This window comes from Ursus maritimus, unplaced genomic scaffold (genome assembly GCF_017311325.1).
Source record: "Ursus maritimus isolate PB19 unplaced genomic scaffold, ASM1731132v1 scaffold_34, whole genome shotgun sequence".
Taxonomy (NCBI): Eukaryota; Metazoa; Chordata; class Mammalia; order Carnivora; family Ursidae; genus Ursus; species Ursus maritimus.
Genome location: NW_024426008.1, coordinates 6,095,689 through 6,118,007, shown reverse-complemented (window position 1 = coordinate 6,118,007; position 22,319 = coordinate 6,095,689). Strand labels below are relative to the sequence as shown.

At 46.7% G+C, this 22,319-nt stretch overlaps 2 protein-coding genes across 2 annotated transcripts in view; one reads left to right on the top strand and one right to left on the bottom strand.

Moving 5' to 3' along the window:
- Positions 1-34: 34 nt before the first annotated feature.
- On the top strand, positions 35-11,824 carry IDNK (IDNK gluconokinase). The gene is made up of 5 exons (XM_040620208.1): positions 35-193; positions 4,205-4,235; positions 4,600-4,686; positions 9,203-9,246; positions 11,141-11,824. The coding sequence occupies exons 1-5, from the start codon at positions 144-146 to the stop codon at positions 11,484-11,486; spliced, it is 558 nt and encodes a 185-aa protein (XP_040476142.1). The 5' UTR covers positions 35-143; the 3' UTR covers positions 11,487-11,824.
- A 9,169-nt stretch (positions 11,825-20,993) lies between these two features.
- Positions 20,994-22,319, bottom strand: part of UBQLN1 (ubiquilin 1) — a 49,833-nt gene continuing 48,507 nt past the window's right edge. Inside the window, exon 11 of the mRNA XM_040620207.1 lies at positions 20,994-22,315. Coding sequence (XP_040476141.1) covers positions 22,253-22,315 — 63 coding nt within the window. The 3' untranslated portion in view covers positions 20,994-22,252. The remainder of the gene's footprint in view (positions 22,316-22,319) is intronic.

Sequence of the window (22,319 nt, the reverse complement as noted above, 5' to 3'; positions counted from 1 at the left end):
GGCGGGGGCGGGGCGGCGCGGCGGGGGCGGGGCGGCGCGGCGGGGGCGGAGCTGTCCAGCTCGCCCGCCGCTCGGTCCTCCGCGGCCGGGAGGCGGGGCGGACCGGCCCCGGAAGGCAGCGGAAAGGAGCGGGACTCCGGGCCATGACGGCGCCGGGCGTGCTGCTGGTGATGGGCGTGAGCGGCTCGGGGAAGTACGTCTAGGAGAGCAGGGGGTGGCGGGGGGCGCACTGGAGGAGGCGGCGCGCGCGGCGGAGGCGTCACCGTTCCGGGCCCGCGGGGTACGCAGGGTTCTGGGGAGCCTCCAGCTTCCCTTTGCAGATGAGGAAGTGAGGTCCGGGGCACCTGCTCCGTTTCCCCAGTCTCCAACCTGCCCTCCCCGGGGCGCCGAGACCCGGCTTCTCCATCGATACCCCGAGAGGCTCCAGCGAAAGCCCTTTGTGGAGAAGCGCCTGCTGGGGCGCCGCCCGCGGTGGCTCGGGCGTTCACTAGTGCGGATATTTGGGAGCCTCTTGTCAGAATGAGGTGGAAGGGTGCGAGGCCCAAAGCACTGGGGCAAATGTCGTCCCAGTCTCCCACTGACCTTTGTCAGGCTGGGCAGAGCGGCAGCTCCCTCCTGCGAGGTGCTGGACTTTGTGATGAGATTTTAGAAAGGGAATTTCACCTTCTGGTCTGTTTCCTCTGTGCTGTGATCAACGTTTATCAGCTTTAACTGGAAGGAGTCAGTGTTAATAAGGAGTCAACCCCCTAAGGGTTCGCAAGGAGGAACCCGGATGCCACAAAGCCTCTGCCCAGCCCAGTCTGGCCAACTTGGGAGCTGGGAGCTAGACTTTGGCTTCCTGATCAGACCAAAATCTAACCGTGCCCTGCACCGAAAAAGGCAGGCAGCAAAAGACAGCTCTCAAGTGACATGTCATAACTTCAAAGGCCCATAGTACCCTTCTAGAATTTTCTGAACCACTAACTGCTTGTGTGGTCAAATATATATTAAAGTCTCTTTCTTGCTCCAGGTAGGAAATTTAGGTTTTCAAAATTACTGTGGCATTTTTAGCCTCATTTCTTAAGAAATTAAAATAATTTGGGGCGTCTTGGAGCAAAATTAAAATAAAACATGGAGCCTGAAAATCCTTAGCTGTCGTATGATTTGAAGAAGTTGAAGACTGTAAGACTGCTTCTATGGTGTGATGTAGTGGGTTCATCAAGAGTCCCGGGTCTTGGCTCTGCTTTGCTGCCTGGTTGTGTGAGCTTGGGAAATTCATGTACCCCTCTCTGCCTTGGATTAGATGAGGGGGGTCTGAACCATATGATTTATATGGTTATGATATTCACGCATTCAGTAATTATTTATAGAGTTCGATCCTGGCTCCATGTCACTGATACATAATGAATAGGACAGATAAAATACCTGCCCTCAGAGTTTACATTCTAGTATGGGAAACAGAAGGGAAGTTTATAAGAATAAATACATGTATGTACTGTGGTAGGCAGTAGTAGGTGCTCCAAGGGGAAAATAAAGGAGAGTAAGTAGAACAAGGAACAGCAGGCAGGACAGGGAGGAAAGCTCCTCTGAGGCAGTGGGATGTGAGCAAGACCAAGAAGTGAAGGACTAAGCCTGGTGGCTAGCTAGGGAAAGGGCAGATGAGGCAGAGGGAATATAGCAAGTGCAAAGGCCCGGAGGCTTTGTTTCGTAGTGGATTACCAGGGAAGCCGTTGTGGCTGAGTGATGGGAGATGAGGTCAGAGAAACAATGAAGGTGAGGAGAAGTGGTCAGAGGCTGGAGATATTCTGAAGGCAGAACCAGAAAGACATGTCGATGGACTGGATGTGGCATATGAGAGAGGGAGAAAGGTGTCAATGATGACTTCAGGATATTTGGCTTGGGTAACTGGAAGAAGGGCGTTACTATTGACTGATGTGGAAGCAGTAGGCAGAGCAGGTTTGGGGGGAAAAAATAGGAACTCAATGTGGGATGTGGTGAATTGCCTATCAGTATCTGAGTGGGTTTGTCAAGTGGTTGATTGGATATCCAAGTCCAGAGTTCAGGAGAGGAACTTTAGATATAAATGTAGGAATCTTTGGTGCGCAGATTTTAAAGACGTAAGATGTTGAGATCACCGAGGAAGTGAGTAAAGATCAAGAAGCTGGCTGAGGACTGAGCCCTGGGCCTTCTGATGGTTAAAGTTCAGCGTCAGCCGTCGCTGAGGGACTGAGTAATAAAATGAGAATGATTATATTGACCAACAGACATAGCAACAGTGAATTCTTTGGTGACTTTTGTGAGCCCTTGTTAGGGCCTTGCAAGATTTTAAATTATACTCCATAACATTTGCGAGGAAAAAAATGGCTCAAGAAAACAACAGTCTCAAACCAGAAAGATTGTAGTTAAACCACTGTTAACAATGTCAGGCAATAATTTTACTTATTTATTGTGTTTCTTGCCTCCCCCTCCCCTACCCAAATGCAAGGGATCCTTTTCCTTTTTGTTTACTGCCCTGTCTAGAACAATGCCTGGCATGCAGTAGATACTCAAAAACGATTTACTAATTTAATGGATGAATGAACAAATGAATAAATGGAGCTATTTGAATAGGTAGCAAGGTTAGTTTTATGTTTAGCCTTCGTGAAGCCACCCTCCGCTTCTGGCCTTTTGAGTATCTTTTGCATTTAATCTGTGCCCCAGCCTAACCACCACTGTCTTACAGTCTTTTTCAGCCTCCTTGATCCTGATTTAAACCATCCTGCTTAGGGACCTTTTGGGCCCCAGACTGGTCTGTAATGCTTGCTCCAATCAGTCTCCTCTGAGCGGAGCACTGTGCTGGGGGTCCCTGTCCGTGTCCATGTCGAGTCCTGCTGTTCTCTGGCTTAGGAGGTTTGGATAGGGCAGTAGACAGTGGCTTTTCCTTTTCCTTCCGTCTCCTCCCTGCCAGTCTACACCCAAATCTAGTTAGCTCTTCTTTTAAATTGTGAGTGGTGGCTGACGTGTTCATCCCTGGCTCATCTAACTTAGTCTTCAGTGTAATTTCTTTTTTTTTTTTTAAGATTTCATTTATTTATTCGACAGAGATAGAGACAGCCAGCGAGAGAGGGAACACAAGCAGGGGGAGTGGGAGAGGAAGAAGCAGGCTCACAGCGGAGGAGCCTGATGTGGGGCTCGATCCCAGAAGGCCGGGATCATGCCCTGAGCCAAAGGCAGATGCTTAACCGCTGTGCCACCCAGGCGCTCCCAGTGTAATTTCTGTCATGCGCAGCTCTGGCTCCCCCGGCCGTGGAGTTGGTCACCAGTAGGCTGCAGGATGTCTCCCTATGCAAGCTTCAGCGCAGTGAACCTAATGGGAGAAGTTACAACCCTCCGCAATCCTTTGGTTCCATCAGGGAGCAGGTCTCAGTTGGGTACACGTGTGTCTTTAACAGCTCCTTGAGACCTTCTCCACAAAAGAGAGACAGGACCCTTGAATCCAGCTAGAACGTGAGCAGAGTTTTGTTTTTATTGTTTTTATTTTCATTGTTTTCATATCCTGGGGACTAGCAGGTGCTCAGTAAGTACCGGCTGAGTGAAATGAGTAGTGAGTGGTTTAGCTCAGTTCCCCCGTTTTGCAGGCGAGAAAACAGATGTAGAGGGAAAGGTGACTTGCACGGAAGCACGTGGCCAGCTGTTAGGTGCTGAGACCCAAGCCCTTTCCACCGAGTGCTGCCTGGTAGGGGAGCAACAGGTCCTTATCACACGCATCACGCAGAGGGCATTTCCCTCCCAGGCTGACTTCTCATTCCGAATTTTACTTTGTTCTTTAAGAGTGTGTCTCTGTTAAACCCCAAACAAGGTGTTAATGCTTTTATGAGCTCTTTGAACCTTGTGCTGGGAGGTTAAACCCCCTGTCAAGCCCCTCCTTCCAGTACCCTCAGTAAAATCTCCTATTCAGCACTTTTTTCAAAAAATGTAATTGTCTCTAGAACAGGGACCAAAGAACTTCAGAAAGAACTTCAGGAGTTTAACGAGATCTTATATATTGCTTTTTGGAAAAGAGAATTAGTGGTAACTCATAAGTAAATTCCTGGAGAACGCTAACATGCTCTGGACTCCAGCATCTCATAAAATGACTGGGTTTCAACGTGGCGGGGCGGCTGGCTGTCTCCCAGGGCACCCCGCATGGCAGGAGGCACGCACGGGTTGGGAAGAGCAGTCACTTGAACCTGTGTCCTCTCCACAGATCGACCGTGGGCGCCCTGCTGGCATCCAAGGTAACCTGTTCGAGTCCCACTGCACTGTCTCTCTGCTTCTCTTCCTTCGGCCCCCCTTCTTCTGACCCATAGTGGTTTGTAAAACTCACCACGGACGTGGCTTGTGAAACCCAATGGAGCAGTCTTGGTTTTCTCCTTGGTGATCACCAAGAGTGATGAATGAAAGCAGTAGCAGCCCAGTGAGCAGGGATGATGACTTGGCTTCACAGCCTCCCTTCTCCTGCGTCCAGGGGGGCGAGGGTGGGGTGGGGAACATGGGGGGGAGGTAGGGTGGGGGTGGTCCTTTGGCTGCCCATTTCCACGCCTGCCCAGTAGTATCGGTAATGGTGGTTGCCACATACACCCTTTCACTTTGTTCTTAAAGCTGGGATGGAAATTCTATGATGCGGACGACTATCACCCAGAGGAGAACCGAGTGAAGATGGGAAGAGGGATCCCACTGAATGACCAGGTAACATTCGCCGTCTGTTCCAACACAGGCGCTCCAGCCAGGAGCCGTGGGTGGAGCTCTCACAGCACAGGGTGTAGGAGAGTTCCCGCACCAGACAACTCGTGCACAGCCCTCCAAAGCCAGGCACACGGGGTCCTGCACATGGTCAGCTCTGGCCCTGAACTTCTCTCTGAACACAGAGCTAGGAGGGATCCCACCCCGCCTCCGCTTTGGCAGGGCCTGCCGGGACACTTTGTGGCAGGCTTTTAATCTGCAGGATGTCATTCCGAGGTGATGCCTCTATCCTCCTCCCCAGGCCTTTCAGCTGCCACCAGACTCGCAAACACCCCAAAGCCAGAGGAACCATTACAAATTCAAATCTAGCCCTCTGGAACTTTCCCATCCATCTCAGGGTCAAGACCAAACACCTAAAGGCCTCAACATGTCCCACTCCAGTCTCTTCAGGTGCTGTGCCCACCCTCCCTCTCTCCAGAGCCACCTTGGCCCCTGTCAATCACTCCCACTGCCTTGCTCCTCCCCCCCTGCCCCCCAGTGCCTTTGCATCTGCTGTTCCACTGTCTGAAATGCACTTCTGTCCCCTCTTCCGTTAACCCTGCTCCTATCCACAGCTCAGCTTCCATGCCACTTCTTCAGGGAAGCCCCTCCTGGACCTATTGAAGTAAAACCTCCTGTAAGAAACTCCCATAGCACCACGGCCCACGCGGCCTGGGTCCCAGTCGCAAGGTGGCATTTGACAGTGTAAGAACTTGATTAATATTTATCTCTGCAACTAGATCTTACCTCTGAAAGGGTGAGGACTGTGGCCTTTCTGTTGACCATTATATACCACCAGGGCTGGCCACACAGTAAATGTTGGAAGATACCTGTGGCTCAGTCGTTAAGTGAAGGAATGAATAGCACCTCATTCCTTTGTGCACCATCATAAGGGCATTTCCTAAGGGTGCCCCCCAAAGCAGAGGTGCAGACTGGACTCGCTGGCGTAACTCGCTATAGCCCAGGAGAGATGTGAGGGCTGAGGCCCCAGCCAGGCTCACAGGCCGGGCTGTCCAAAGGGCAGGAACAGAGTGGAACTGGCCAAAGACCAATGCTGTGGTTGCCACTTTCAGTGACCTTGGCCCGAGCTGTGCTGCCACTAGCTCACTCTCTTCCCTCTGTCCTGCCTCGAGGGACTGGAGTCCCTCACCAGCACTAGGTCTAATTCTAGGGACTCTGAGTACACTCCTGTTTCAGGGAGGACGGCTTGAGTTGGCCAAGATGCAGACTTTGAACCATCAAAATTAAGTTTACGACATTTGACTTTAGAAGATAGGAGCAAGGAACCATAAACAAGATACAGAATGACTGGAGCATAATAATGACATTATACTAGAGATAAGCCACAGTGCAGATAACCGGGCTCCGCCAGGAAGCTTGTGTGGCCTTGGGCACATGGCTAGTCTCTCTGTGCCTTATTTTCCTCCTGTGAAGTAGGGATGGTAACAGGACCCATTTCATTGGGTTCTTGGGAGGATTAAAGGAGATACTACTAAAAGTATGCACAGTGAAGTACCCTAAGCATTCCGTAAACATCACTTATTATTGTCGCTAATGTGTCTGCATGTACACACGTGTAACATAAACCATTTCTACCGAGTGTGTAAAACGTGGTCATGCCAGTGTTATTTTTCTCCTTGGTGAGTGCAAATAAAGTTAAGTTAAAGAACTAAGTAAAGCAACCCAAATGGGTGGATTTTTAAAATGGCATTTAAACATCCTTCCTCTGTTCACAAGCGAGGCTTGTTAAGTGGGCAGTATGGGTGGGGGAGGGAGTAGAGTTCAGAAGAGGAATTTATTGTACGGAAGAAAAGGTTATCGGTTACTGGAAGAAACATAGTGAGTCACTAAATATATTTAGGAGAAACTGTACAAGTCAGCCAGACGTTAGACTTTCTCTCTTCCAGGGAGAGAAAGAGCTAGAATGGCTTCTTGAGGAGCACTCAGCTGAGTGTGACGGTGTGGGTCACAGCTGGGCTGGCACCAGGGACCTCTCTAGCAACCAGCCCCTCCCTCGCGATACTGTGAGGACGACCCGGTGGAAAGGCTGAGGCGGGTACAGCCTCCTCTGGGGAAGGCTTGGGGAGGTTTTGTGCTCAGAGGGCTGAGGTTTGAAGAGAGAGAACCTGTGTTGAATATTCCAAGGGCTCCTTCAGGCTATTTAAATGTAAATGGATTCAAAATAAAATGTAAACTCCAGTTCTTGGGTTACACTGCCCAGGTGTTCACTTCCATCACGACACAAAGCTCTAGTGGACAGCGCCGGCCTGGACAGATAGGCCACCCAGGCCGTGACAGGATGTCTTTGTGTAGTGATGATGATAAAGGATCTGCAAGCTGCCAGTGTCCCCCTACCCCCACCCCACGCCAGGTCCATGCTGCCCCAGCAGCCCGCAGTGACAATGAAGCAGACTTCAAAGTCTGTTAAATGAGGGGGTTTTTGAGAAAAATTTTCCCGATTATAAAAAGAACACTTGCCCTGTATAGAAAATTTGGAAAGTACTGGAAAATGTTTTTACAGAATACGTCACTCTTGGTTTTATCTTTCAAAAATGCCTACAAATTTTGGAGTTTGAATTTTGGAGTTTTTGTCCCTATCTTTTTGGGGGTGTATATGCTTTGTACATGTGTTCTTTCATCCGTGGTCTCAAGTTCATTTTTGTACGAGGTATAAACACCGGTCCCTGGCTGCTGCTCTCCCCACCCGCTCCTTCTTTCCGTCCGCCTCCCCCAGCAGCCCTGGCCCTACTCGGGCTCCTGAGTTGTTCCCCTGAGCTCCAACTCCCCTTCTCCCCTTAGCCACCATCCCGTTCCAGGAGGCACTGCATGTCTCTAGGTGTTTCCATCACATCACCAAAACCACAGGCCCAGGAATCTTTCTCTGTCCTCTTCATGTTCTGATTGAACTCCTAGTGCTAGAACATTCACTGTGCCCACTACCTCCAAGCACTGGGCTGGGGGCGGGGGACACCATCAGGAATGCGATGACCTCGAATGTCAGACCCAGCAGGCAGAGATGCTCATTTGGGTTGTGTTGTTTCCTCTTCTCTTTCCCCTAAGCGTCTGTGTGTTTGACTTTCACGATTTGTCCTATCATCTGTAGGAACTACTCACAGAGTTGAGTGAATTTGTTCTAATATCTCCTTCTTGTTCCAATTTCTGCTTTTGTGAAGCGGGGATCTCAGTCACTCCCTTTCGTCACAAATATGAACACAAAATTTGGAGCTCATGCCTCCAAGTCCTCCCTAACGCCCTTCCAGTAAAGCCCAGCCTTCCTGGTGGTCACTCAAGTTCCTGACCACCCGGTCCGGGCGGTGTCTCCTGACCTTCCTCACCGCCAACTCCCATATCTGCTTCACCCATTTACTCAAGAGTCTGTACACCAGTCTTGGATCATGCCCTTCCCTCTATTCAGAAATGTACAACAAAAGTGCTGTCAACCAAAACTTATGGAAGGCCTTTGAAACATTACTTGGAAGGAAATCTATGGCCTCTGGATGCATTTCTGGAAAAATAACAAGAATGAGAAGTAATGAGCTAAGTGTTCCAGTGGAAAAAAACAATAAAAAGGAAGAATGTAGGAAAAAAATAGAAATGAATGCTGAAATTAATGGAATATAAGCCAAAGAAACTATGTAGATGATAAGCGATGCTGTTTGAAAAACATAAAAATAGACAGATCTCTAACAAGACTGATCAAGAGCAGGGACAAAAGCACAATTAAGAGTAGGAATGAAAACAGGGCTGTGAACAAACTGATGTTTGTAAATTTAAAGACTTAAATTGGACAACTTCTTAGAAAAATATAAATTACTGTGGGAAAATGTGCTTGGATGGCAGTGATCTGGGGGCAGAGATTATTCAGTTTTTTCCCCCAAAATGGAAATAAGACCTTGTTGATGCTGCATCTGGCTTAGGAATCAGGAGGGTCCAGAGATCTAACTGTATGTGTGGTCTCTTCCTGCTTTCTCAGATACCAAAACTGAATCGAGAATAGAAAACCTGAACATAACATAATGCTCGTTAAAAAAACTGAATCTATAATCCAAGATCTCCCCTCAAAAAAGGCCCCAGGCCCAGATGGATTTTCAGATGAGTTTTGGTCAGCTTAAAATACCACACTGTGGGGGGTTAACCAAAAGACATTCAGTTCTCACAGCTCTGGAGGCTGGAAGTACAACACAGGATGCCAGCACAGTCAGGGTCTTGGTGACAGTCCTCTCCCCGGCTTGCACGTGTGGAGGACAGGAGCGGTGTCAGCACAGGAGGGCGAGCACACGTTAGCTCACTGGTCTCTTCTTCAAAGGGCGCTAATCCCATCATAATGTTACTGTGCTTAACTGCCCAGAGACTTGACCCCGCAGCCTTGTCATGTCCTACTTCTCAAAAGCACTAAGATTTCTCTGAGGAACATGATTAACTGTGTTTCTGTACAAATAAACAATACCTGAGAAAAGTCACTTTGTGTCTGCTTTAATTTCAGGACAGGATTCCATGGCTCTGCAACTTACATGACATTTTACTAAGGTAAGAGAGCATCAGACCTTGGCATAAGCCAGTGAGTAAAGAAAACTCATCAGAAAGTAGAGGCAAAAAATACGTTCTTGAAATCACAACTGGCCGATGATAAAGGATCCCAGAAAAGGAGTGCACTTGTCAAGTAACCCACAATAATCTAAATCAGCTAGAACCCACGTGTAATTTAGTTGGGTCCTGGAAATGAACCTTCTAGACAGCTCCGCAGTTATCATCTGGGAATCTTGGTCAGGCAGCTGGCTTCCATAAGCCTGTTTCTCCATTTGAAAATGGGGATGTAGTTCCTACTCACAGATTATTTTGAGAATTGGTGAAATGGGGTATGGGAGGCACTCAGAACGGCATCTAAAACATCGTAGTGCTGGAAAGGTGGTAACTGATGCCACCACTGTTCTAGTCACATCTTTGTCTCCACCTCTTCCCCCCACTTCAAGCTGTGGCAACCAGGAAAGACCTGGACTCGTCTGTAAGTGAACAGATAATTGGTCACCAGAATTGGGAGTCCCAAATTGTCCTGCTCTGTATCGTGCCTCTGAGCAGATGAGATCCGCTCTACCCATCTGGGGACCTGACCCCTGGGAATCCTGGTTGGGATGTGGAAAAGGATTAAGAAAAGGCAGGGGATGGCTTATAAATCTGCTTTCTAGAATGAAGGTGACACTTTATATTTTATAAACCTAAAACCATCCGCGCCATATGCAATTAGAATATACTTAAGATTAAAAGTTCAGTTTACTTTTTTCACATGGCACTGACATAGCTGGCAACCTGCCTTTGCATAGTCTTATTAGAGTTTAGGGTTTCAGGGTTTGAGAACTCCTACCCAGCTGGGTCTCGAACATAAACAGACTCGTCAGAGATCAAATACACTGACCTGTGATGGAAGCAGAAATGAAGATCCTCAGGAGAGCAGCGATCAGACATCCAGACCCAGAATAAACAAGCTCTCACCCATGGCCTCTGGGAAGGGCCAGAAGGCCCAGGTACCTAAGTTCATGCTGATGATACACTCCGTCCACTGGATCTCAAGTGTACATTGGCCATAGATCAATGGCAGGCACCTTTAGAATTCTCAGTTCTGACGCAAACATTCTACGAAGTACCCAAGCCAGGGTTTACCCTTCACCTCTTTGCTTGAGTCCCTTCCTAGCCAGAAGATGGCAGCCTCTCCTGACCACAGACGGGCGCACAGCAGCTGGGTGGAAGTGGGGGCTCACTTACTTGCGCAGTCTCGGAGCACATTGGTTTCCCTTTGCGGTGTGTTGTCACTCTGCCTCTCTTTCTGGCTCAGGTTTTTTCTTCGCTTCTCATATCTTGCTCACCTTAGACCACAGAGAGTCTGATACTCCCCTTTCCTCCTGCGTTCTCCAGCTCCGCACTGGTAACTTCACCAGACTGCCAGCATATTGTGGAGTAGGAATGGGGGGAAGCCAGTTGTGAGATTCAAATCTCTGAACACCTGTGGAACACCTGAGCCGAGGTGTGTGTGGCACAGTCACCCGCCAACAGCCATCCGTGTCCACGCATGGCGGCTGAGCCACATCCTACACGCACAGGAGCAGGGCTGACACCTTCCAAGCACTTCCTGTGTGACTGGGCACCTGGACAAACTGATCCTCACAATTCCACGGACAGGTGCTCTAAGTAGCCCCATTTAACAGATGATGAACTGATGCTCAGGGAGGTAAATACCTTGCCCAAGATGGCTCAGTTCACCAGTGGAAGGAAGATCTTTACCTTAAAGCCAAGACTGCCTGATACTTGACCACCATTTTTAAATGCCTTCCACTGGCAGAGAAGTAGGACTGGAATCTTCGGCCTAGAATCGACACCAGTTATTTCAAATGTCCTCATTATTTAGTGCCACTCCCTCCTTTTTTAACAGAGATGTAGCCTCTGGACAGCATGTGGTTCTAGCCTGTTCAGCTCTGAAGAAAGCGTACAGAGACATCTTAATACGAGGAAAAGATGGCGCACCCCTGAAGTGTGATGAGACGGGGAAGGACAGCCAGCCAGCTGAGGTGAAGCTCCTTGTGGTCCATCTGAGTGGGTCGTTTGAGGTCATCTCTGGACGTTTACTCAAAAGAAGAGGACATTTTATGCCCCCTGAGTTACTGCAGTCCCAGTTCGACACTCTGGAGCCCCCATCGGCTCCAGAAAATTTCATTCAAGTCAGTGTGGACAAAAATATTTCAGAGATAATTGCTACAGTCCTGGAAACTCTAACATGAGAATGGTTTCAGATCGGGGGTCCAGAACAACCAGGCAGACGTCTCTATCCCACCCCAAACTATGTTTTAGTGTCTTTGCCAATACTGGATTCTAAATTCTTGGGTAACAAACCCTAGTGCACTGAGCTATACTTGTCTAGGTATATTTTTAGGAATTTGTGCTCTACACACGAGGAGACAGGAGGGAACTTTGAAAGTAAAGCTTCAATAGAAATTCAAATTCCTGTGACCTAATCAGATGATCAGAGGGAATTCTATAATCAATGCTGTAAATCACAACCTTATTTAGAATATCCTTGATCATGTCTGTATTTGAACAAATAAATGAAACTTGGCTATCCTCGGCATCCCCTGTATACTGGCCCCAGGAGCAGAAGCCTGCACAAAATCGACTGCTTACCAGCAAGTCACATCACACCACACGCTTCCTAATCCTCTCTTCTTGGATCATCTCAAGATAAATAAATAAAAAGCACATACAGTTAACGGATATAAAAAAACGCAAAAGTGGAACTTCAGTGGATGAAGCACGGGACTCACTGACCCAACTGTCCCCACTCATTTCACGGAGACCCCTGTGAGACCAGGCTGGTGTCAGCCACCTGCCCTCCTGCCGCAAAGCCGTCAGCAGTGGACTCTAGGACAAGGAAGGAACCCCAGAGCCGCTATGGCCCAGACATGAAATGAACCTTCCCCCTGGGCAGCAGTGTGCCGGGGGCAGCCGGGCTGGGTGAGGCTGTGCAAAAGGTTGGAGGCACTGGTGCGTTGTGGGCCAGCACAGGCTGGGTTTCAGCCCTTCCCCCAGAGGCTCCAGAAAGGAGCTCCCTTATCCCTCTACCCTAGAATGCAGCTACTCTGCAGGGACACTGATCAGCCCCGCCCCGAAAGTGAGTTTCAGAACCAGTTAACTGCTTTTTCCCACAAGGGCATGCAGCCTACCTCAGAAACTACAAATAGGAATAAGTGCTGGGGGGCCAGGGGAGTGAAAGGGCCCTTCTGGGTAGACAGACCTTGCTTAAGAAAACATGAAGCCTCCCATTTTCCTCTCTGCCAGGCAATTTGAGAGGCATCTCCTGCCTGGCTTCAGTCTACATCAGCCCTCGTTACTCGGGGTCCAAGCCCTCAAGGTGGCCGAGTCACCCCTAGACACAGAGGAAGGACTCAGTCAGTCCACTGTACTGAGTCCAGACTGGATACCGTGACAGGCTCTCTGCAGGGTCTGAGGACCTGTCATGTAACACAAAGCTCCAGCTCTCAGGTGGCTTACGTCTGGTGGGAAGATAGGGCATCTCACATCCTCGGCACAGGCCAGAGTTCTCAGCGAAGGCCGCTGCTCAGAAAAAGAACTGGCTTTCATTCCACTGGACTGTCACATAGGACCTGGTGAAAAAGCCTGTTTGTAAGAGCACAGAAGCTATTATATGCATAAAAATGTTTTTGCAGTTGTAATATATACTGAAATTTCCAAGGGTACCAAAAAGGAACAATCGTATTCTTTTTTAATTTTACCAAGAGTTGTTTACCATTTCAGAAAATCACGGTGGTTTTTTTCTGTCACGACTATCACACACGTACATCAACCTGCATTTGTAATTCTTCATTCACAGTGACCAGCCCACAGGCACAAGCACCCAGCTGCTCCACTGTGTTGGTCTAGGGCAACTGTGTCCAAGTGTTACATATGGAACTCATTAGTTCATCACAAGTTACTTTCCCTTTTTCTTTTAGAGCAAAGGTATCATATTTACTGTTTGCTGTGATAAGTTTTATTAGCCATCAGTTTCACTTCAAGGTGGAAGGGGGGCATCAGAAAATAGTTAAAAATAAAGAGAGGCACTGAATCTGCTGGGGTTGAGAACCACTGCTCGAATCTTCCCAAGATGGACACAGGGAGACCAAGGCATGCGCCACTACTGCCCTCTGGTGGCCCCAGGGAACACCGCACGCACAAACCGCTCTCCCAGCCCTTGAGAACACTCCCGGCAGGCAGCCATGGGTCCTGTCCCTGGGTTGGGGGCAGTGGAATGCGGCCCAGCCCTGACCGTACCCCTGCCCAGCCTCTATGACTTGTGAAGAAGAGGCGGGTAAGACCTGTTTGCTGTGGCTCAAAATAGACGCCAAGGATTTTCTCCACCCTGCAAATACCACTTAACCACCCTCTCTGGCAGGAATTCTCCAGGTTGCCCCCCACTCCAGTCCCCACCATGGGACGCAGTTCAGGTTACACGTTTTCCTTTCCTATAAAACACCGCCTGCCTTGTAAAGTTGTGACAACCGAGAGAATACACGCAAGGTGTGGAGACCACAACAAACGCTAGCTTTTTACCCTTGTCACCCTTGGCATCCGAGATGGCGTGGCCATAGGACAAACTCGCACTCTGCTTTCCTGACTGTGGAGGAGTCTATGAACCCCGGCTAAGTGTGTGAATCTTAAGTCTTTGGGCTCTAACAGGTCTTCCTTCTTCCCCGAGGGCCTGACCTGACTGGGACATGTGCTGTACACCGGCTCTGGAATGAGGAGCCGGAAGAGGCTGAGCTCTAGGCACAACACTGCCACACATTCACTGGGGAACCGTGGGCAGGACACCACTACAGAGTGTCCCCACCAGGTGCCCCATAGGTCCAGAACTGTCAGGCCAGGCCTCTCTAGAGACTGCTCTGATGACCAAATTATCTTTCAGTGGATGGGAGTGCAAGAAGGGAGAAATTAAAACAGGCTGGCCCTAATCAAAGATACCATCGACCAGATTTTAACTTCTGAAACTACCATGCAAATTTATTCTCCCTTCACTGAATGGCAAATCTGTATGTTCAAAATGATTGAAATTAAAGTATTAACTGTATTATGGGCATTATGAATGCCAGCAATTACCAAGGAGCAGAATATTAGACATCCAGCCTACAAGTTATACTGGGCCTCAGTGCAGGGAGGGGTTTTCAACCCTTACAGAATCTCAGGTGTAAAATACAGCCTGGTGCCGATTTCCAGAATCTTCAATCCGTCCAGTGGAGTTTGCCCCAGTGGCCTTAGAAGCTATAGAAACTGAATTTCACTTTCTGGGTTAAAGATGGAAAGTCATGGGCCATCACTCAGGAGGACCCAACACCTAATGTTGAGTATCTAACACATAGCTCAACTAAGGATCCAATCAGATGGTTTGGGGGGGAAGTCCCAAAATCATGACAGTCAATGGTAGGACCTGCACATTTGAATGCCCAGAGGGCCTAGCAAAAACAATAATGGTGGGACATAGCAGACATTAGGGAACGGCGAGGACTCTGGCACAATAGAAAATTCATGCATTACTTAAAAAGGGCAGCCACTACTTAGCCCCAGATGATGCAGGAACGCACCCGTATTACACAAGCTGTGTTTATTGCTCGTTGTGTAACTAACAGACCTTCAGGACGACGGAGGGGAATCTCAGCAAGATGTCACAAAATGATTTATGTTTTGGACACAGTAGGTGATTTGAGGTGGGTATTCAGGGAAGCTGTGGAGAAATAGGGAATCTTCGTAAGGTGACAGAAACGAACTGAGGCTAAAAGCGATCGTTCATCAGGAGGCGTCCAGGACAGGGAGGTATTTGGTCATTTTTGTGGAACAGATGACGTTCATGTTTTTCTCTGTGTGCAGGCACAATTACAAAATGGATCTTTTGACTTTGGTCACAGAGCAGTCTTGTAACTATGTAGGTATTCCGCGAAATTATTCAGCAGGACGGAGACCTCGCTTTTAGTAGTAGGCCAGCTCCTGGATGACAGGCACTGCTTTTCTTCCCTCTAATTTGGCAGAGATCATTGTCACCAAGGTCTTTTAGGCCTAGATTTGAAGCAGTTGAGGACACATTTATCTTTAGGACACAAGTAGCGCTCAGAGGGTTTAAGCTGAATTTCCATTCTCAGGAAGTGCGAACTTGGTAGGCTTTCCCCCTTAAGTAACGGCTCAGGTTGCAGTAGCTGGTTACACTCTGAGGTCAGGGCTGAGTAGCAGAACTAGTGGATTAATCTCTCAGGGTCTATATCAGTTCCTTCTGTAGTTGGGGCTCCTGTGGTTAACCTTTTAAAAGAGTGCTGAACTGGTTTCCAAGTAGCTGCACCATTTTACATTCCCACCAGCAATGCTACCAACACTTGTCACTTTCTCTGTGACTACAGCTGTCCTAGCAGGTGTGAAGTGGCATCTCATTAAGGTTTTAATATGCATTTCCCTAATGATGTTGAACATCTTTTCACGTGCTTATTTGGCCATTTGCTTATCATCTTTGGAGAAATGTCTATTCAAATCCTTTGTGCCTTTTTAAACTGGGTTGTTTTTTCCTCTTTTTATTGTTACGTTGTAAGAGATCTTTATATATCCTGGATACTAGATTCTTAACAGATACACCATCAGCCAATTCTGTGGGGTTTACTTGATCAACTTTAAAGCACAGAAGTTAGTTTGCTAAGTCCAACTTATTTTTCATTGGTTGCCTGTGTTTTTGGTGTCGTATCTGAGGAACTACTGCCCAGTCCGCAGTTATGAAGATTTACATCTTTGTTTATTCTGCGAGTTTTATAGTTTCAGCTCCTACATTTAGGTCTTGGATACATTCTGAGTTCGTTTTTGAATAAGAATATGCATTTTAACAAGATCCCAGGTTATGTACATGCACAATGAGGTTGAGAAGCACTGCCTTAAATGACTAATAAATTCCCATTTCCCTTTAAATCAGTGGTTCTAACCTTGGCAGCGTATTACAATCACTGCAGCTTTACAAAATCATGCCAGACTTTACTCAGAACAATTCCACTTAGTCTGTGGTGGGCTTATTTTTTCATCTCTTCAGTTGATTCTGATGTGCAGCCAGGGTTGACCACTACCACCTCTTCACAGATTCTGCATGGATTTCACCCACACGCCTTTGCTAGTTTGCAGGTTTGCAGGTACTGCCTGCTTAATATGGGATGTTTGGATTTCCAACAAAGCCACAGTGAGACTGGGATCGGTGTTCATGGTGAGTACAGCACATGAGATCGTAAGCTCAGTGTTTGGATAGGACACAAATCACACTTGGATCACAAGAAGATGGAGGTCCGACTGAATGGCAGTATATGTAGTACCCTCAGTATACTCTGCCTAGGATGGAGACGGGTATGAGAAGAGGAATAAAGAACTTCAAGACTCGTCTGGGAAAACCAAAATCTCAGGTTGGCCAAGAGCACGGTCTCCAACTAGCTATATTTTAACCTCTAGCTACCAAGTTCTGTTTGAGGCATTATTTGTCCTTGTTCTTTTTCTTTTTTCTTGAAAGAGAGGAATGGAAATGGGTTGAACTCTTGTCTTTCCTTTGCAAATCTAGAACCGCAGAACCAATTCAAACAGGTCAATGACATATACGTAAGAGCTAAACTGATAAAAATCTTGGAAGAAAAACAGAGGAGAAAAACCTTCAATCACCTTGGATTTGGCAATGGAGTCTTACACATACCACCAAAAGCAAGAGCAACAAAAGAAAAAAACATAACAGATAAACTGGACTTCATCAAAAATTAAACACTTTTGCGCAAAAGACATTATCAAAAAAGTGAAAAGACAACCTACAGAAAAGGGGGAAAATATTTGCAAATCATGTATCTGAGATTGAGCCCCTCGGGCTCCAAACTCAGCAGGGAGTCTGCTTGAAATGCTCTCTTTCCCTTTACCCCTCACCCCCACACTTTCTCTCTCTCAAATAATCTTAAAAAAAAAATTCCCTCTCTCTCTCTGCCCCTCCCCCCACCTGCTCTCTTTCAAATAATAAAGTAAATAAAAATAGACAAAAGACTTAAATTTCTCCAAAGATGACACACCAATGGCCAATATAAAAAAGCACAAGAAAGGGATGTCTGGGTGGTTCCGTCAGTTAAGCATCTGCCTTCGACTCGGGTCATGAGCTGGGACTGAGTCCCACATCGTGCTCCTTGCTCAGTGGGGAGCCTGCTTCTCCCTCTGCCTGCTGCTCCCCCTGCTTGTGCTCTCTCTCTCAAATACATACATAAAATCTTAAAATAAAAAAAAAAAGCACAAGAAAAAAATGTCTTCGTTAGTCCTTAGGGAGATGGAAGTCAAAACCACAATGAGATACCATTTCATACCAGTAGAATGGCTGTAATTTAAAAACAAACAGAAAAGAATTCGTGTTGGCGAGGATGGAGAGAAAACTGGAGCCCACACACTGCTGGTGGGGATGAAAGATGGTGCAGCTGCTGTGGAAAACAAGGAGTTCCTCAAAAAGTTGAAAATTAAAACTACCATATGTGACCCAGCAATTCCACTCTAGGTATGTATCTGAAAGAAATGAGACACAAGCGAATGCTCATGCCAATGCTAGAAGCATTACTTGCAACGTCCAAACGGTGGAAGCGTCCATCAACAAATGAATAAAATGTGGTCTCTGCATACAATGGAGTATTATTCAGCCATGACGGAATCAAGTACTGATACATGCTATAACCTAGATAAACCGGGAACACCTGCTCAGTGAAAGAAGCCAGACAAAAGCCCACATAATATAGAATTCCATTTCAATGAAATACACAGAATAGGCAAATCCGGGCAGAAGGCAGACTAGTGGTTGCCGGGGCTATGGGGGAGATAAGTGACTGCTTAATGGCTATAGGGCTTCCTGTTGGGGCGATGAAGTTCTAGATGATCGTGATGGTTTCACGACACGGAATGTACTCAATACCAGAGAACTATACACTTTAAAATGGTTACATTTTATTACATCTACATTACCACAATTTGTAGAAGAAAAAAAAAAAAAACCCTAACAAAAAGCAAACCACAGGCCCTCCCCACAAAGCAGAACCTGTCTCATTAACCTTATTACCATATGCTAGGACCTCGGACTAGAAAAGACAGTCAAGTATACGCAGTTCCTTCCTACAAGTAGGTAAGTTACTCCTCCTTCCTGGGGAAAGAATGAACACTGGACTTCTCTAAAATATGCTCCTCTAACATTCTTCCCCTCCTGAGATCATAAGTATATGGTAGATTAAGATAGTTAAAAATTCTCTGACATTCTACCCATCAAGAAGTGGGGCCTATGACCCTTAAATCTGGCCAAGATAAGACTGACCATTAAAATACGGGAGAAATGACACTGGACCAATTTGGGGCCCAGACGTTTAAAAACTGACAGCTTTCATGAAATACTTGATCTTGAAACCTACCAACCATGTTGGAAAGAAGCACAAACAGCCCCGTGGAAAGGCCCGTGTGGAGAGGAACTGGGACCCCAACCACGCTCTCAGGTGGAAAGCATGTAGCGACTAAAGAGCCATGTTTACACTGGAATTGCAGTCCGACCATGTGCTTCATCGCTGCCCAGCTCTGGAAATCTCAACCTCATTCTCTTCAATCTCACCAAAGCAAAGATGCGGGGAGCGGGTGCTTTTGCTCCACTTCTGAATGGGTTGCCCATAAAAAATATTTCAGATGGGCTGGGAAGGGAATACTCCTGCAGGCAAGGAAAGGCAGCTCTGAGGAAAATGGCCGGAGAGACTCAGAACCCCTTTCCCTCACACTTCAGCCTGTGGAACAAAGGGGTGTGTGCTTGCTTATTTAATTTATAAACCCTATTCCGGGGATCAAAAGCTAGTAACCATTTTTTGGTAGAAAACAATTATCCCATATTCTCTTCCTAAATCAAGCTCCCCACCCCGACGCGCACACGTGATCACTCACATTAGAAGACAAATATGTTGTAGTACTTCCCATCTTAAAAGAATACAAAAGGTGAACTTCCTCTACACCACCGCCCACTCTCCTTACCACAGTTATTGCCCGCATTTCTCGGATTCTCTCTGCTTCAAAACTCTGTGTCTCCGGGTATCTCTGCAGTCCAGTCTCACCAGAATTTTGCCCTCATCACTCTATAAAACCCCTATCACAGTCAGGAGGGTGCTAGCTCCCTTTACGGATCCAGAGATTAATATTCAAACCATGATGGGAAGATAAAGAGCATTTAACAGTTCATTTACCATCTTTCTCCTTGTGAAAAAGTGCCTTGCTTGCTCTCAGGGCCTCTCAGGTCTACTTCGCTGGTTTCCTCTACTCTCCCTGAACAGGAAGTTAGAGCAAACCAGGCCTCACTCCTCCCAAAGTGTGTTTATCAACACTCTCTACCATTCATCTGGTCAAGATTTCTTAACCATAGCACTGTATCATTTTGGACCAGATTCAGTCTTTGCTGTGGGAGCTGTCCCGTGCACCTCAGGATGTTTAGCGGTATCCTTGCTCTCTACTCACTAGATGCCTAGAGCAGCCCCAATCACGATGTCAAGAATGTGTCTCCAGGAGCACCTGGAGATGGTTGGGTGTCTGCCTTCGGCTCAGGTCATGATCTCCAGGTCCTGGGATGGAGCCCTGAGTGGGGCTCTCAGCTCAGAAGGTAGTCTGCTTCTCCCCTGCTTATGCTCTCTCTCTCAAATGAATAAATAAAATCTTAAAAAAGAATGTGTCTCTAGACATTGCCAACAGCCCCTGGGGGGCAAAATCACTTCTGGCTGAGAACCACTGGCCTAGTTCTTTGGCTTTCAATACCAGATATATACACTGGCTATAGCTTGAATCGCTACCTAACTGCCTTCTCGTTTTGTCCACTTATATGTCCTATCAAAGTACGTCCCACTTAACATGTCAAAACTAGAATTCTGATTTATACTCCACCCCATATATGTCTGTACCTTGTCACCCTGCTTGACAACCTCTCTTGCTTTACTTAACCTCACAGTTTTATCCACCAATAAATCCTACTAGCTCTGCTCTCAAAATATACCTCAAATCTGACTACTTAATACTCCACCACTGCTACCAAGCCCAAGCCCATATGATCCCTCACTAAAATTACTTCCTAACAGTTTCCCTGCTTCCACCTTCCTGGCCCAGTGGTTCTCACCTAGGAACTTGTTAGAAATGCAAATTCTCCTCCAAACCTAGTAAATTAGAAACCCTGGGAATGGGATACAAAAACTGGGGTAATTAAGTCCTCCATATGTAAGGCCACTTCCCTGCCCCCATCTCTCCAATCATATTCCCTCTACCACTTTCTCCCTTGTTCAGTCACACTGACCTCCCTGTGTCCCAAAAAGCACTCAGAGCGGTCCCACTACTGCATCTTTTCAATCGGTGTCTCTCTTCCTGGAAAGTTATTCACCCTCACAGATAACTTTCAAGTCTCTATTTAAATGTCCCCGTTTCAACAAGTCCCTCTTGGACTACCCTACATGAAACAAAAACACTTTCCTGAACTAGCCACCTTACTCCACTTAACTTTTCACCACAGCTCTCTGTTACTACCTAACCAGGCTATGTGTCTGTTTTGTTTATTATTGTCTCCCTAAATTCTACCACGTAAACCCCATATGGACATGTTTTATTTACTGCTATACTTTGAACAACTAGAAAAGAACCATCTGTTCAGTGTTAACTTTCTGAGGCAATGGCTGCCTCGGGTCCATGAGAGAAATGATACAAAGAAGTCAAGGAAGAATATTTAATGTTACTTAAATTAACTACCAAGAAAATTTCAGAGCAGAAAAAAACAAAACCCAAAACATTCAAACCAACCAACCCCAAACCCAGAGCTGTAAGGCGGCTGAGAGGGCCAGGGGCAGCAGCTGACAGTAACGGCTAAGGAGTTCAGAGTAAATGAGTCACTGGTTGGCAAACTTTAGGAGGACTTCAGAACTGAGCCCAGCAGGAACGGCCGGCCTTCTGTAAACCTAGGCCGACAAATGCAATTTCAGAGACAAGAGGACCGTGTGCACGACCAGAGAGGTGGAGGCTTGCTGAGGGCAGTCTTCCCCAGGTCTGTTCATACAGCATTACCCTGAGGAACGGCTCTGAAAAGGATGGTGAACGTAGGAGAAGCCTGGATTAGACAACTTTAAACAGATTTCGTTAATGCAGGGCTTCTCGGTTAACATGTTTAATGTCAACCTCTGAGAGAGAAAGTAGAGTATGCAGTATTTCCCGGCCTTAATCACGCAATCTTTTGTTTTGCACAAGCACACAGACATGCAGCCAACCGTAACCTCTATGACTAATGTGACATTTTTACCCACCTCGTTTTGTTGTAATTTGCCTACGAAATTAACACAGTAATAATGTGTCCCCAAACGAAAGAGTCCCTTCATTAGTATATTTAAACCAAGTGTGCAACTCCTCTTCTGAACACACCCAGAAGCCAGCTGTCATTTAATAAGATCGTGCTTGATATTCACTACACATTGTTTAGTTATCACAAATCTTCCACTTGGGAAATAAAATCCTGAAATGTTATTTTCACCACTCCATTCTTGATTCAATTTGCAATAAATAACCCAATATGAGAACAATTTAAGCCTATAATATTTAAAGTGTCTTTTAATGCTTTTGAGAATTTTAAGTATTTTGAACTCCTAAAAAGATATTTAGATCTAAGATAAACATATCAGAACCAAATAACAACAACAACAAAATAGTACCACTACAGCAACTGGAAGGTACTCACGAGACCACCCAGTCCAGTGTGCTGAAAAGCCTCGCCAGCCCTGTTACAGCCAAGAAATTACCACGAGAAATTACTCACAGCCAAATAACAAGTTAGGTACCAAAAACTGCAAGCAGAGCTCAGGTCAGCTGACATCCCAGTTGGTTATCTTTTTAACACACAATACAGAGTACACACAGATTTTAATTGGGGAAACTTAAAAACTGATTAAGAATGATCTAAGCATGTGATAAAATCTGGGCCAAATCAATTCCAGTGGTCTTCAAAGGACATGATGAGAGAGAGTAAACTGAAGACATCCTTTTCTTTCTAC